At 49.5% G+C, this 13877-nt stretch overlaps 5 protein-coding genes across 5 annotated transcripts; 2 read left to right on the top strand and 3 right to left on the bottom strand. All coding sequences in view use genetic code 12, as the record gives it.

Moving 5' to 3' along the window:
* Window positions 1-395: 395 nt before the first annotated feature.
* On the bottom strand, window positions 396-2957 carry DIURU_000881 (uncharacterized protein; the record flags this gene model as incomplete). Its single annotated transcript, XM_034159178.1, has 1 exon — window positions 396-2957. The coding sequence occupies one exon, from the start codon at window positions 2955-2957 to the stop codon at window positions 396-398; it is 2562 nt and encodes an 853-aa protein (XP_034014548.1).
* Window positions 2958-3531: 574 nt separating this feature from the next.
* On the bottom strand, window positions 3532-4608 carry DIURU_000880 (uncharacterized protein; the record flags this gene model as incomplete). The annotated part of the gene is made up of 1 exon (XM_034159177.1): window positions 3532-4608. One exon carries the CDS (start codon window positions 4606-4608, stop codon window positions 3532-3534), a length of 1077 nt encoding a protein of 358 aa, XP_034014547.1.
* A 2179-nt stretch (window positions 4609-6787) lies between these two features.
* On the top strand, window positions 6788-9757 carry DIURU_000879 (uncharacterized protein; the record flags this gene model as incomplete). Its single annotated transcript, XM_034159175.1, has 1 exon — window positions 6788-9757. One exon carries the CDS (start codon window positions 6788-6790, stop codon window positions 9755-9757), a length of 2970 nt encoding a protein of 989 aa, XP_034014546.1.
* A 1223-nt stretch (window positions 9758-10980) lies between these two features.
* Window positions 10981-12000, bottom strand: DIURU_000878 (uncharacterized protein; the record flags this gene model as incomplete). The annotated part of the gene is made up of 1 exon (XM_034159174.1): window positions 10981-12000. The coding sequence occupies one exon, from the start codon at window positions 11998-12000 to the stop codon at window positions 10981-10983; it is 1020 nt and encodes a 339-aa protein (XP_034014545.1).
* Window positions 12001-12703: 703 nt separating this feature from the next.
* On the top strand, window positions 12704-13810 carry DIURU_000877 (uncharacterized protein; the record flags this gene model as incomplete). The annotated part of the gene is made up of 1 exon (XM_034159173.1): window positions 12704-13810. One exon carries the CDS (start codon window positions 12704-12706, stop codon window positions 13808-13810), a length of 1107 nt encoding a protein of 368 aa, XP_034014544.1.
* Window positions 13811-13877: the final 67 nt, after the last annotated feature.

Genomic DNA, 13877 nt, shown 5'->3' with positions numbered 1-13877 from the left:
AAGTATTGGTTGTTAATAACGATTGAATAACATCGAATCTGTTGATTTCACTTGACATTCGATAGAGGGGTAGAGTGGCGGGAGTAATGGTGGTCTTAGTGAGGTCACATTTATCGAGAACATACTCTGAAACTCATGACCTGGAGTTATATTCAATTCAAATTCCTCTTTAATTGGATTTTAAAGGATCGATATTACTGTGTGAGCTTTAAACTCATGTGGATTCACATTTTAAAGGTTAACGGATTTATTAAGGGACCCAGCCTCAGATAAAATGTCGTACGACAAGTAATGCTACAAAATACAAGTTTACACAAGAAATGTGGTAGGACAACAGAAACTACATACTCAAGACTGAACTTATTCGTAATCATATTTGCTATTGCTATACAAGGCTATTTTTTAAGGCTCCAGAACGACTTATCATTCTGTTTAGGAACGCCAACATTCTTCACGTCGGTCTCCAATTGAGAGACGGTGGCTGCTCCCGAATTGATCTTATCCAGCAACCACGTTTTCCGTCTATCAGCGTCAGTATCAAAGATCTTTGCCAACTCATCTTCAAACGTCTTCATCTTGTCGGTTTCGATCTTGATGAGTCGTTTGAGGTAATCGGTCTCGTATATCTTGTACACCAGCGGGTCCTCGACCAACTGCTTGCACGCCGCCTTAAACAACGGTCTCCCCATGCGGACCTTGGATAACACCCCTAAGTTGCGGTCCAAACTGATGAGATCATGGCGTTCAAGCACCAGCAATGTCTGAACGGTATTGCCCAGCGAAAATACAGGGTCACTCGCTAAATCAGTATAGTTGACCTCATCATTATCAGCCAAAGCCTTCACCACTACCCATACTTGAGCCGCATTCCAATCAGGGTCAGTCTTGTTAAGGAAAAAGGTCAGGATCTGCTCGGCTGCCTGGTTAATCATTTCGTGGATAGCTCGCGTCGGCAGTTCTCCCAGGTTATTACGACGTACAAACGCTTGCAAATCAAGCATTCTCCCTCCCAATGGAGCGATACAAGCATCGAGCTCGGCATCATCGGCTTGTACTTGCGACTTAAGGTAGGCCCTAGCCACGGGGATCAGGGCATCATTCAAGGTCGTAGTCTTAAACACGGTATCCGGCAACGCTTCCGCAAGCACTTGCGACGACAGCACGTCGTTAGTGGTGAAAATCACGTGAGCCAAGTTGGCCTGGATCAACGACGCTGCCCACTTAGCAATCTCCGAGTAGATGAAGTCGTTACCCGAGTCGTCAGTCTTACGGACAAACTTGTCGATGACAACAATCGGCTTCACCTCGGGGTGCTGTTGCAAGTAGATATCTTCTTTAACCACATCGATGTGGTCTTCACCCGGCTTGACCCGGTGGTTGTGGCGGTTAACAGCCAGAACATAGTCCTTGTAGTCGTCGTTAACGATCGAGCGGAGAGCAGCAGTAGTAAGGTTAAACATCAGACGCACTTGACTCTCTTTGGTTTCAGAAAGACCCAGCTTGGAACCAGTGATCCCTTGTACACCCAAGTCAATAAATTGAGACACGGTGTTAGTCCAGGTGAATACGGGACGGTAACCTAATTGATGGGCAAGCAGCTTAAGAAGGCCAGCGTCGCCGTTGGTCTTAGATAATACATCACAGTCGAGGACAAGCACATCCTTGGATATAGTATCGTCAGGATGAAGAGCATCTTCAACCACAAACAGCTCTTTACCCAGCCCCTTTGGACCCTGGACTATAATGAACGTATTCACATTCTCATGGATCCATAGTCTAAGCTCCTTAGCCTTTTCGTACCGCTCTAGCCAAATCATTGTCAGATCGTCAGGCAGTGGGGCATCGCCAGCAAGCTTTTCGTCCTTGTTACTCGAGCCACTGATAGTATCGTCAATAAAGTCATACAGGGTATCGATGGCCTGGCGGATCTTGTCGACAGGGATCATCATTGCTTTAACCACGGCGTTATCACGATAGCGAGTAAGCGAGTATTTCTGAGTAATGTTGGCTTCAATGAAGAATTTACGGATGGGGTCAAACAAAAGCGTCGCCGCCCCGGCTAAGAGGGCAATGATGATCGGTATAGAGATCCGCTGGTGGTTATTGATAAATTCGACGATATAGTTGGATTTCTTCACGGGAACGTATTGAATGTGCAATACCAGAGACCCGTTATCCACCACGAGCCCCGTCATACAATTCTTAGCACATATCGCCAGGCGTACCAGCTCAAATATCACTCTAGCATCACTGGCGTCGGGCTTTATATCGACGATTGAGCCGTACCGACGGAATAACACGTACATCTCTTCCTCGGTCAAAGGGACACCCTCAAACTTAATCAGAATCACTCGTGAGGGGTACCGATGAAGATCTTCGATCCAGGGCGTACCCTGGACAGCATATACCTTGGGGAAGTGGTTCCACAATAAGTTGAGCACTTTGTGAGCGAACGAACGCGTGTAGGCGTCCAGGTGCTGCTGGACGTGGTGCTGGACGTCCAGAATAAACTCTCCTGGGCGCTGGTTAGGAGGCACCTCAAACTTGACGAATGCGCCACAATCACGCTTCATGGGGATAAACTCACGAAGCAGATTCTCTGGTAAAGGTCCCAGGATGTCTTTGATCCGTTGTTTGAGGTTATCGTCGCTAAACCGGTTGCGGAAGGGGAACACCAAAAGCTGTAAATACAGCTTAATCCGCAGCGTCAGGATCAGCCAGGGGTAGATGTGGTCGTAGTAGAGCACCACTTCCAGGTGGGTCTTGTCAATGACGCCGGTAGCTTTGGCCAGCTTGTCTTCTTCGCCGCGGTTGGTCTCCAGCTTAAGCTTCTCCACATCGTTCTTATCCGATTTGGCAGCCGAGTAAAATCGAAGGGAATTAGTCAATGGAATGGGCCTGAGGCGTAGCGTTGTCGGACGGACCCGAAACAACGGTATTGGCGCCCGGGGCAACATTGGTGGCGGGAGCAATAGTGAACGGCTGGAAAGCGATCCGGGGATATGTAGAGCTAGGTGCAGGTCTGCTAACCGGTGGCACTATCAGCAGTCACGTCATCGTGCCATAAACAGGCTTGTGACGATAATAGTTAGTTTTGAGAAGTTACAAGTAGTACACTACGTTCGGTTAATTGGAAATGAAATGTCTCGCTTCGGTTCCCACGGAGAAGCCATAGTAGCCACTCCACCATTCCCTCATTTCTCTTTTGGAAATAGGGCAACGTCCACGACAATATAGTTTTTGCTTTAGGCTTCGCTTTGAATCAATATACTACCGAATCGGTATAAGGATCTTCGAAGAAGCCACCATTCTACAGTGAATTGTGTAGATGATGTGTATTGGATTTTTTTTTCTTTAGTGCTGAGAGATGAGAGCTTATAATCGCGTTGATCAACTATATGCAGGATCAACTCAACCCTAACGGCACAGTAGATATAACATTATCTCATGCTTTGAGCCATAAACTCTTTGCTTACTTCAATACTAGGTTTCAATTATGTCATTACTATCTATACAGGGTCTATGAGCTGCCTAGTCCAATCCCGCCTCCTTAATAAAGTCCAGTGTGCGCAACGGCCGCACGGGGAAGTCCTCACCGTTTTCACCGGCCAATTGGCCCGACAGGTAGTCGTAGTTGTGGCGAATGTACTCCCGCACGGGGAGGATGGCGGCCTCTCGGCAGAGCTCGCGGAGATCGGAGCCGGAGCTGCCCTCGGTGTGGGCAACGATGTAGTCCAAGTCGAAGTCGTGTTCGTCCACCTTGGCGTCCTTAAGGATCTTGGTCAAGATCGCCTTTCTCTGGCTGGGGTTGGGGCGCTTGATGGCAAACAGCTTCGGCAATCTCCGCAAGAACGCCTCGTCGATGTCCAGCTTGCGGTTGGTGGCCCCCATGACCATGATGCGCCCGTTGGCTCTCAAACCGTCCCAGAGGGTCATGAACTCGGCCTTAAGCAACGCCAGCACTTCGTGGTCCTGCAGCAGCCGGTCCCGCAAGAACGAGTCGATCTCATCGATAAAGATGATGCACGGCTGTAACTTATTGGCAAGAGAGAAGATGGCATCAGTAATTTTATTAGATTCACCGTACCACTTGTCCATGATGGTGGACATGCGGATACTCAAGAAGAACGCTCCCGACTCCTTGGCAATGGCCTTAGCCAACATCGTCTTCCCACAACCAGGAGGACCATAAAACAACACACCCTTCGGCGGTTGGATTAAACCTGCCAGGCTAGCAAACAACTGAGGTTGCGTAAGGGGCAAAATGACGGTTTCTCGGACATCGTCGATGATATCGCCTAACCCGCCGATATCGTCAAACAGCACCAGGATCTCGTCAGGAGTGACGAGCGAACCAAGCAAGTTGCGTTCGTATTGAGTGAACTGGACGTCCTTCAAGTGGGGGTTGGACGCCTGGATCTTTTTGAGCACGCCTTTCAGCGCCGCCTCTTTCTCCTTGCTGCGCCCGTCGTTCATCTCCAGCACGAGGTGGTTGACGATGTAGTACATCGACAACCCGGCACCGGCGAGCATGAACACGTCGATCAACACTTTGAGGTCGATCTTGAGCTTGCCCACATCGATGCGGAGTTTGCTGAGATTGAACATGGTGTCGATACGGGTGTGGTGCGAGTGCGATTTTGTGGAGAAGGCGGGGCAGAGATAGGACGTGGAATGATTTAGTTTGAAGAGATAGGGGAATAGAAGAGAGAGGTTTGGTGTTTGAAGCATATCATATTAGTGTCGATAAGATATCGAACAGAGGGTGGCGATTCTTATCTGCGACTGGTACCGGAAAGTGGCGAGTGGCTACGACTGTGATCGCGCGAACTTCCGATGATAAGCGAAGATACCATAGTGAAGAGGATACCATTCGATTCATGGCAAATGAGCTAATAGGTGTAAATATATAAACGTAAAATCCAAAGGTTTCGATCCAAACCATGATGATTCCCTTTTTCATAATAGTCTCAGGCTCTTCCGCTGTACCATTTGATCCACCAGACAATTATGTTGAACCAAGCTTGAGAAAATTGTATTTTAAATTAACGATTTTCAATGATACTTGTTATTTATTGTAGTTTAAGTTGAAGTTATTTAAATCTTAGATAATTGATCAGGTCGTTTCAGTAAAATTTTGGTGGATGTAGCAGTCAGCTCCCCAGTGTGAGAACTTCCATCAAAAAGGTGACCCATCATTACTATCACCTTTAAGATGCCTAGACAGCCGATGGTAACTAATCGTAATAACTGTCTGTTACGGGTCGATCAGATATTGGATACCGCCTATGATGAACGCCGCCGTGCAGAGGGCCGCAAAATGGTGTGTCAACCCTCCGACTACGATGATGGTCTGGGGACCTGGCTGCAACATGACAATCGCTTGAACATGAAACAAACCTTGGTATGACAGCAACAAACCCATGGCCCGGTAGTTTGTAATTTGTGGGTCCACGGTATAACAGCAATTTCATGGCCCAGTAGTTTGAATTTTCGGGGTCCATGGTAATCAGCAGTCGCGGGCCCCCATCATATAGTGGGGTATTTTGCCTCGCGAGAATCAATGAGCGTCGTCGTCAAGCCATGCCAACTCGATGTGTTGATCTTGTCGTTGGCTGGTGGTGGTCTTCAGTTGAGGAGCATCGAATGTAATCGAGTAGTTGCTCAACTCATAAGTGAGAAGCTTCCAAACAAATTTTTGATAATGAATAGTAGGGGGGAAATGTCGCCCTTTTATAGACCAAAAAATTGGAAAGGGGGGGGTGGGGGAAATTACTAGATGCACGCCGTCGTCACATTGACGACGACAACAATAGGGGGCTTATTTCTCATTCCCCAACCCGTTGTCTAGCACATTACGCGTCCGCATAACGTCGTCTGCAATGAAAAAGACAGATCTAAGACAGATCTCATCGAAGAGCTTGATGCTTTCTGACCTGGGTGACCCTTTATTGATTAACGTCAATGATGTCTGCCTGCTTTCCAATCAACGGTCAAACAGACGAAAATTAAGGGATGGTCAACAATTGGGGGATGACCTAGGTGGGGGGACTGCCTTATTGTTGGAGAATTTGTTGGGAAATGATTGTTCTCGTTGACGAGGCAACGCGCTCATCATTCGTCAATTTCCCGATGTCGGAGAAGCAGAGTACACCGTGTTCATCCGGTGGTTGGAAAGCAATGTCTAAAGCAATGTCTTCATACCAGTTTGAATAGAGAGTCTGGCGGTTCTTCGGGCCAATTGATCAAGGTTCATTGTGTAGTTCGTGTTCTGCTTAAATTTCTCAGGTTTGACGAGCTTATCGACCACACCTTAATAGGTTAACCCCTGAAAGACGTGTCTTAACCATTGGAGTTGAGCTCGAGCAAGCCAATGCTTGATCACCCAGTTGGATAGAAAACATTAGTGGTAATATGTCCAATCCACCAATCGATTCAGCCATACTCTTCACAACTCTTGTTTCCACCTTTTGCTACTTGACAACGGCTTCTCACAACAATCACCATTCCTCGGGGACTCCTTATTTGCCCGTTGTACCTTTGGGACAAACTACTTCGCCACCGACGTTGAACTGACTGTAGACTCTCGCCACTCTCCTGCCTTTGGCCTTAGCATCACCACAATAAACTCATCATCGCAGCTCATCAATTTCCCATCACATCATACTTATATCATCTCAATCAGCTTAATTGTACCTTTCTGGCTGGGGTCGGAGTTGCGCCTCCATATGAGCCGCGCGATGGGCATCGAGGACGATAAGCACCAGCCAAGCGCCACCCCACACCAATGAGCGAGCAGCACGGGATTCGTCTTCCCGGGGTCATTCTTGATCAACTCAAGAAGAAGGATCATTCCAATGACGAGCGGTTCCAGCAACCGAAGCGGGGTAAGAAGCGCCAGGCTCCCAAGATGACGAGAAAGGATAGACGGAAGCAGGAGCGCCAGGCAAAGAAACAGAAGAAAAACAAGGGTAAAGTGCCTGAACCTAAACCTCAAGCCCCCATCAGACGCTGGGAACCTAAGAAATCAACTGATACCAAGGCCAAACCGGCTACAAAACCCGCGGCGCCTGAATATGATTCCGACGAATTTGACGAGGAAGAATTGGCTGAACTCCGAGCTATGGAAGCCTTGGAGAGTGAAGAAGAACCTCTGGAACCTCTGGAGTCTCTGGAACTGGAAAGTGAAGAGGATGAAGAGGACGAAGAGGCTAAAGCGATGGCTCAGCTTAAAGCGCTTAAAGCAAAGAAACCAGCTAAGTCGAACAAGCAGGAGATTCGAATGGTTAAGGAGGACGATTTGGGAGCCGACGATGACTCCTTATCGGAAGACTTCGATGGTTTTGACGAAGATATTGATGACGCTGAATATGGTAACGATGATGATGAAGAGGATGCTATGGCCAAGTTGAAGGCTCTTAAATCAGGTAAAAAGGCTAAGGAAACTCTAAGGGTGGTCAAAGAAGATGAACTCCCCGAAGATGACGAGCTTAGCGATGATTTTGGCTTCAATGACGAGGACGAAGAAGCTGAAGACGATGAAGAAGAGGAGGAGGATGCCATGGCGGCGTTGGCGGCTTTGAAGAAGAATAAGAAGACGAAGCTGAATGGCGATGTACGTGTCGTCAAAGAGGATGAATTACCCGAAGACGATCTGCTTAGTGACGATGACCTTTTAGATGATGGCGACAGTGAGGAGGAGTTTGGCAATGAAGATGACAACGAACAGCTGATGGAAGAGGAAGAAGAGATTGAGAAACAGCAAACCAAAGAGCAGATGAAGTCATCGAAGCTGAAAAAGTCGAAAAAGGACAAGGAAGAGGACGATGTCAAGTACGCTAAGCGTCCTCTCACCATCAGAGAACAAGAACTTATGAAGCGAGATGAGGACGATATTGCCTACTATGCGAAGAAGCTTGGTCTCAAAGATAAGAAGAAACTGCTTAGTGGTGAAGACGACGGCTTGGGCGACTTGCTTGACGGGTTAGACCTTGATTTCGGTGATGGCCTCGGAGAACCCGGCTCTGAAGATCTCGACGAAGAGGACGATACCGACGTCGAACAAGGTCTGGAAGAAGACGGCGATCTGGATAATAGTGATGATAGTGATGACGACGACAATGACGACGAAAACCCGTACGTGGCTGCCACCACCAAATACGTGCCTCCTGCTCTCAGACGGAAAATGGAGCTGGCTGAAGGGGTATCGGAAGACGTGCTTGCCCTCCGCAAAGAGCTTAAGGGTCCGCTTAATAAGCTTTCGGAGGCTAACGTCACCCAGATTATCGACCAGCTTAACCAGCTTTATTTGAACCACCCGAGAAACGTGGTGCTGGAAGAACTTACCCGACAAATCCTTAATTCGGTGGTTAACCAGGGTCGCTTACTCGATACGTTTGTCTACCTCCATGCTATTGTCGTCGTGGCCATCCACAGACTCCAGGGTGTAGAGTTTGGTGCCTATTTCATCCAGACGCTCGTGGAGAAGCTCGACGCCGCTCGTGCTCAAGGTGACGATAAAGACGCCCAGAATCTCGTGGTGTTGTTGCTGTCGGTGTACATGTTCCAGCTTATTGGGTCGAGACTTGTCTACGACGTTATCCGCGACCTTCTTGCTCTGTTTGACGAGACTACGGTGGAGCTCTTGCTTAAATTTATCCGCAATCTGGGTAACCAGATGCGCTCCGACGACCCGCTGGCACTTAAAGAGATTGTCCTCGCCACCAATGAGCAATACGCTAAGCTTCCTCAAGAGAAAGTGACGCCAAGAATCCAGTTCTTGGTGGAAACGATTGCCTCGTTAAAGAACAATAAGCTTAAACCGGCTTCCGACGAAAGCTTCAAGCTTGCCCTGCGTCTTCGTAAAATGCTTGCCCAGCTGATTACACTGTCAGCAGCGCTGGAGCCGATCCAGGTGCTGTTGGACGATATCCGCCACGCCGATGAAAGAGGTAAATGGTGGCTTGTGGGTGCGGCGTGGAAGGGCGATGGCTCCACTGTCAACCGTGCCCAGGTGGCACGGACGTTGGCAGACGCTAAGCAGCTGTGGACGCAATTAGCAGGGGCCCACCTCATGAATTCCGACGTCCGTAAAGCGGTGTTTATCTCGATCAAACAAGCTGAAGACTATATTGACGCTTTGACCAAGATCGATAAGTTAGGGCTCAAAAAGACCCAGGAGCGCGAAGTGCCGCTTGTGCTTATGCTCTGTATGGAAGCGGAGCCGGTGTGGAACCCGTACTACGGTGTATTGGCAAAGAAGTTGTGTCAGCAACACTCGTACCGTAAGACGTTCCAGTTCATGTTCTGGGACTATTTGCGTGAGGTCGATAGTGGGGACGACGAATTGGATAAAGTGATGAAGATGGGCCGCTTCTATGGCCATTTACTCGGTGATGGTCTCCCCTGGCACGCGCTCCGTAATACCAATTTTGTCACTGGGTCGCTGGATCTCATGGTGTTTTTAGAAGTGATGTTCGTCACTTATTTCGACAAGATGGGCAAGCAGTGTCAGGTGAAGCATGTCGGTGTCAGTCTGAGCTCTAAGGATATGGTGTTTGACAGCCAGGTGATGAGCGAAGCCATTGCCAAGGCTAACGAACAGCCGACGATGCTCAAGGGTTTACTCAGATTCCTCCCCCGCGTGGCTCGCAGTCAGTTGGTCCACGACTCTAAGCGTACCAAGAAGCGAGTGGAGTGGGGGGTATCCACGGCCATCCTGGAGATCGAGGAACTCCTCCGTCGTAGCGAAGAGTAAACCGCTACGACGGTAGTCGTTGCATCCGTATATATTAATTGCATATAATATAAAGAACTTATTCATTACCAGTATGCGTTTGCCTTGATTCAGTTACTTATACGACACAATCACCACATTTTAGCACAATCACGACCCCTCTGTAGACACTTTTACATTTTGCCTATTGTAAGCAGTACCAGTGGGCAGGGTCCCCACGACGGCTCTGCAGACACTTCAGCAGTGACAATGCTGTACGCTGTAAATGTCGGAAGGGTCCCCGACAAAAATTGCCGGGCGGAACCCCGTAGGCCCAGCTGCCAGGGCCCTCGCGTGCTCGCCAATCCGTGCTGCAGACACAGATCAGCACCGTTTGCAGCACGTCGTCACGTAGAGTAAGTGGAGGTATCACATGATCTTTTCCAGCCCGACAGTGGCCGTGGGTCGATATGTGGCGTGAGACAGGCTAGGCTGAGGGCTAGACCCACCCGCTGCCTTTGGCCTAGTCACGCGGCTGAGTAGTGCTTCCAGAACAGTCATTAACAGCGACTCGCTTTTGCGGGTGAGGGCATTTTCCCCGTAATTGCGGTTGGGGACACTTCTCTCTGTTTCATTGTAGATTCGTAATCGTCAACGCCAGGGCTATAAATGTTCAAAAGGGAAGGGAGTTTCACCGTGGTCTACGGAGGCCCGTCGGGTTGCGGTAGAGATACTCCCGTGGAGACATGGGGCCCGGATCAACTGTCGCCGCTGAAAAGTGATAATGTCGCAACGTTCACGCAGCTTCGGAAAATATTCGTGACTGCACGCAAAAATTTTACTATGGCAACAGAGAAAATTTCCTCTCTCCGGTGTGAGGGGACCGGGGCTCGTGATAGAGACGTCACCGATGCACGGGAACGACGCCGGCGTATGTACTACTTACATTGACTTCAACTGCCAACGGAAGGTTAAGCGACGATGTGTAATCGACCGTCGATGGGCCCAGCTCATTTCTGTTAAATTTTATCATGCTTCCAGTGCTGCTTCCAGTGCTGCTAACCACCAGTCTCACCCACTACAGAGGTAGACAGAGAGAGTCGGAGAGTCGTCATGTAATATAATGTCTTCGCAAAAATATGACTTTTAAGCGTCACTAGGGACTGCCCACGTCACTAGGGAATCAGCGAGCAGTCATGCCGTCGGTAGACAGGAGAAGGAAATCATTAAATAGTGTCTTCGCAAAAGATTTTGGTCGGTGATCATCACCTAGAGGCGTTGGTGAACTTTACGATCACTCTGGTGGTCGAGAGACAGAAGTTGACCAACCAGAAAAAGATCACCATCACCAAGAACCCCGTGAGCGCCCGCTGGCGGCGGCAGATGTTCGTGACCACCGGTACCCGCCCGGTGACGTCCTCGCGGCACACCCACCTGCTGTCGTACAACGTATTGAACGCCAACAGCACGTTGGCCAGGGAGAAGATGATGAACACCAAGTCGAGCAAGATGTAGAGGAGCTTGGCCAGGGCGTTACGGAGCCCCAACGGCTTCCCCGTGAATTCGTCGTAGGCGATGTATAACAAGTACGCCAACGCAATCAGCTGGACGCAGATGGCCATGATCGTCAGCGGCTCCTGGCCAAACTCGATGTACTTCTTCGTGCCGCGAAAGATGGTACACGCCATCCCCAAGGCGCAACAACAACAGGTGACGAGAAGTATACGGAAAATCAACGGAAGCCATCGGTTGTACAATATCGTCAGCTGGATCAGCTCGAGGAACGTCTTGCGGTTCTGGTGTTGCAACCAGTACCCGGGTTTGCGGTGGCGTCGCTTGTGATTGCCATTATCGCTCTCGACGTCGTCGTAGACGTCCTCGCCCAAAAGCGCTTCCTTCAACCGTTTATCACCACCCCAGGTCCCCTGGAGCCTGTCGTCTAGTATGTTTTCGTCCAATTTGTAGTCTGGCCGCGCTTGGGGGTCCCTCACCGAGTTGACAAGGTTGTGCCAGTTGTTGCCCAAACGGTTGACGTAGTCGTCCTGGACGTAAGGATTGAACGGGATAACATCGTCGTTTTTGCCTGCCCACCCGGGAGGCTGATTTGTGTGCCAGATGGCAGGCCCCACGGTGTTGACGTTGCTGTTATTGAGCTCGTCCTTGTAGTGGACCAGCAGGAGGGTATCGAGGACGTACGGCGGGATATTCTGGACATTGTGGGAGTAGGCGTTTATCCGCACGTTGGCTAGCGAGTCTTTCTCCTCCTCGGGCACGGGGGAGGCCATGGCGGGTGTGGGCGGGGTGTGTGTTTGGATTTGGGTGGTGATATGTGAGCAGTGCGCAAATGGGTGATGGGAGCCTCGGAACGCAATCAACACTAGCACAAAAGGTATGTCTTGTATACGGTGTAGAACTGATCACAATTGTATTACATCTAAACTTACAATTCAGAATTTCCTATAAATGAACTCGATTTAATTCAATTTTTCAGTCTGAGTTGTTTTTGATGTGTTCTTCATATATCAACGGTAAATGCCAAGACCGTGATCAAATTTAGACGGCAGCGCCTACAATGGTCATCGGACACCACGATTCTCAAAGTTCCTTCACCGTAAACCAAAATCTGTAACCGTATGAAGATAATTAATTAGTTAGAGATGGCATTTACGTAGCTCTACTGGCCATTTGTCTCAATGGTGCTTAAGGACGCTTTTGTCAGCGGCTTCAGTGGATGCGCCTGCCTGCAGTACCGAACGACTAGACCATTGCTAGCCGTGTGCATCGTGGCCTATCTCCGCCCACAACCACAAACCCAGACTCTATACCCACCTAACCACTCAGTAATGGCCACCTACTAATGCTAAAGATCACGCCTAGCTCTACCGATAATCCGCTACCGGCTCGATTGCCGCGTTGCTTGCTTCCGGGCGTAATCGTCGACCCGCGCAGCAACGATAACCGCCACCACCGCCACCTCCGAACCCCCCGATGCTGTTGCGGCTTGTGCGCCATAACCTGACACTCTCCAAGGTTTCCCTCCCTGCCAAGCGCCAGATCGACCCCAACCTGATCTATGTCATCCTGCTCCCCGTGACCACCGCCCGCCTGTACATCTTTTGCCACCACCGCCCCCTGGTGCTCCACCTGTCCCAACAGCACAGCTATCCGTGGATTACTCGGGTCGAGCTGAAGGTGACGCTGCTTGCCTCCAAGGGATGGAACAAAATGGTCAATCTGAAGGCGAAAATCAATGTTAAGATTGTGTATTGGGTGAAGAAGTTGTTGGCGACCATTCCCTACCAGGAGCTGTGTCTCAAACTGTTCCCGCTGAAAAAGGAGATGATCAGAGTGATCAAACCGTCTCAGACTCAGATTGAGGCTGCGGAAGTGCCGGCGACTGCTAATGATGAGACTAAAGGCATTCCTCTGGTTTCCGGTAAGGGGGCCGAATACCACCGCCAATTGCCACCAAATATTCTCCAGGGACTGCTTTCAGAGCTTAATATCCCTAAGGACCATTTACAAGCTGTTCCCTTATACCATCCTAAGTTCCAGGAGCCGTGTACGATCTTAGACCAGCTATACAAGTTCCGGGACGACGCCTACAAAACCCATAAAAAGCACGCGATCATGTGTGCTCTTGGTATTCCCTTGACGCTTCCCATGGCAGTGCTTCCAGTGGTACCAAACGTTCCTGGTTTCTACTTGGCCTACCGTCTTTATTGCAACATCAAGGCTCTCCAGGGCGTGAAAAACTTGGACTATTTACTTGAGACGGACCACCCCATCGACTTGAGCCACCCGAAAAAGCTGGTGTGTGAAGTGTTGACGGATAACGACCTTGTGGCCGACACCACCCACTTGGAGTTCAAGGAGATCCCTAACCTCGATAAGATCTACGCCCTCGCCAACGACGCCGAAGCGCTTTCGCGCCCCGTCCAGCGGGAAGAGGAGGTGATTTTGACTCCCGATATCATCGATATCTTAGTGGAACGCCTCGAGGTGCCCCAGTTGAAAGAGGAGTTGCTTAAAGCGGTGGCTCAGGAGCAGAAACGCTTGGACAAGCAGCTTAAAACCACCGACGAAGTGACGTAAAACCATAAGGAAAAGAAAGCCTTGTATATATAACATACGTATGCCAGCATACTAGTCACAACATTAG

This window comes from Diutina rugosa (genome assembly GCF_008704595.1).
Source record: "Diutina rugosa strain CBS 613 chromosome Unknown scaffold3_size541584, whole genome shotgun sequence".
NCBI lineage: Eukaryota > Fungi > Ascomycota > Pichiomycetes > Serinales > Debaryomycetaceae > Diutina > Diutina rugosa.
Note: the sequence above shows the minus strand (reverse complement) of the source record. Positions and strands in the feature narration are given on the sequence as shown.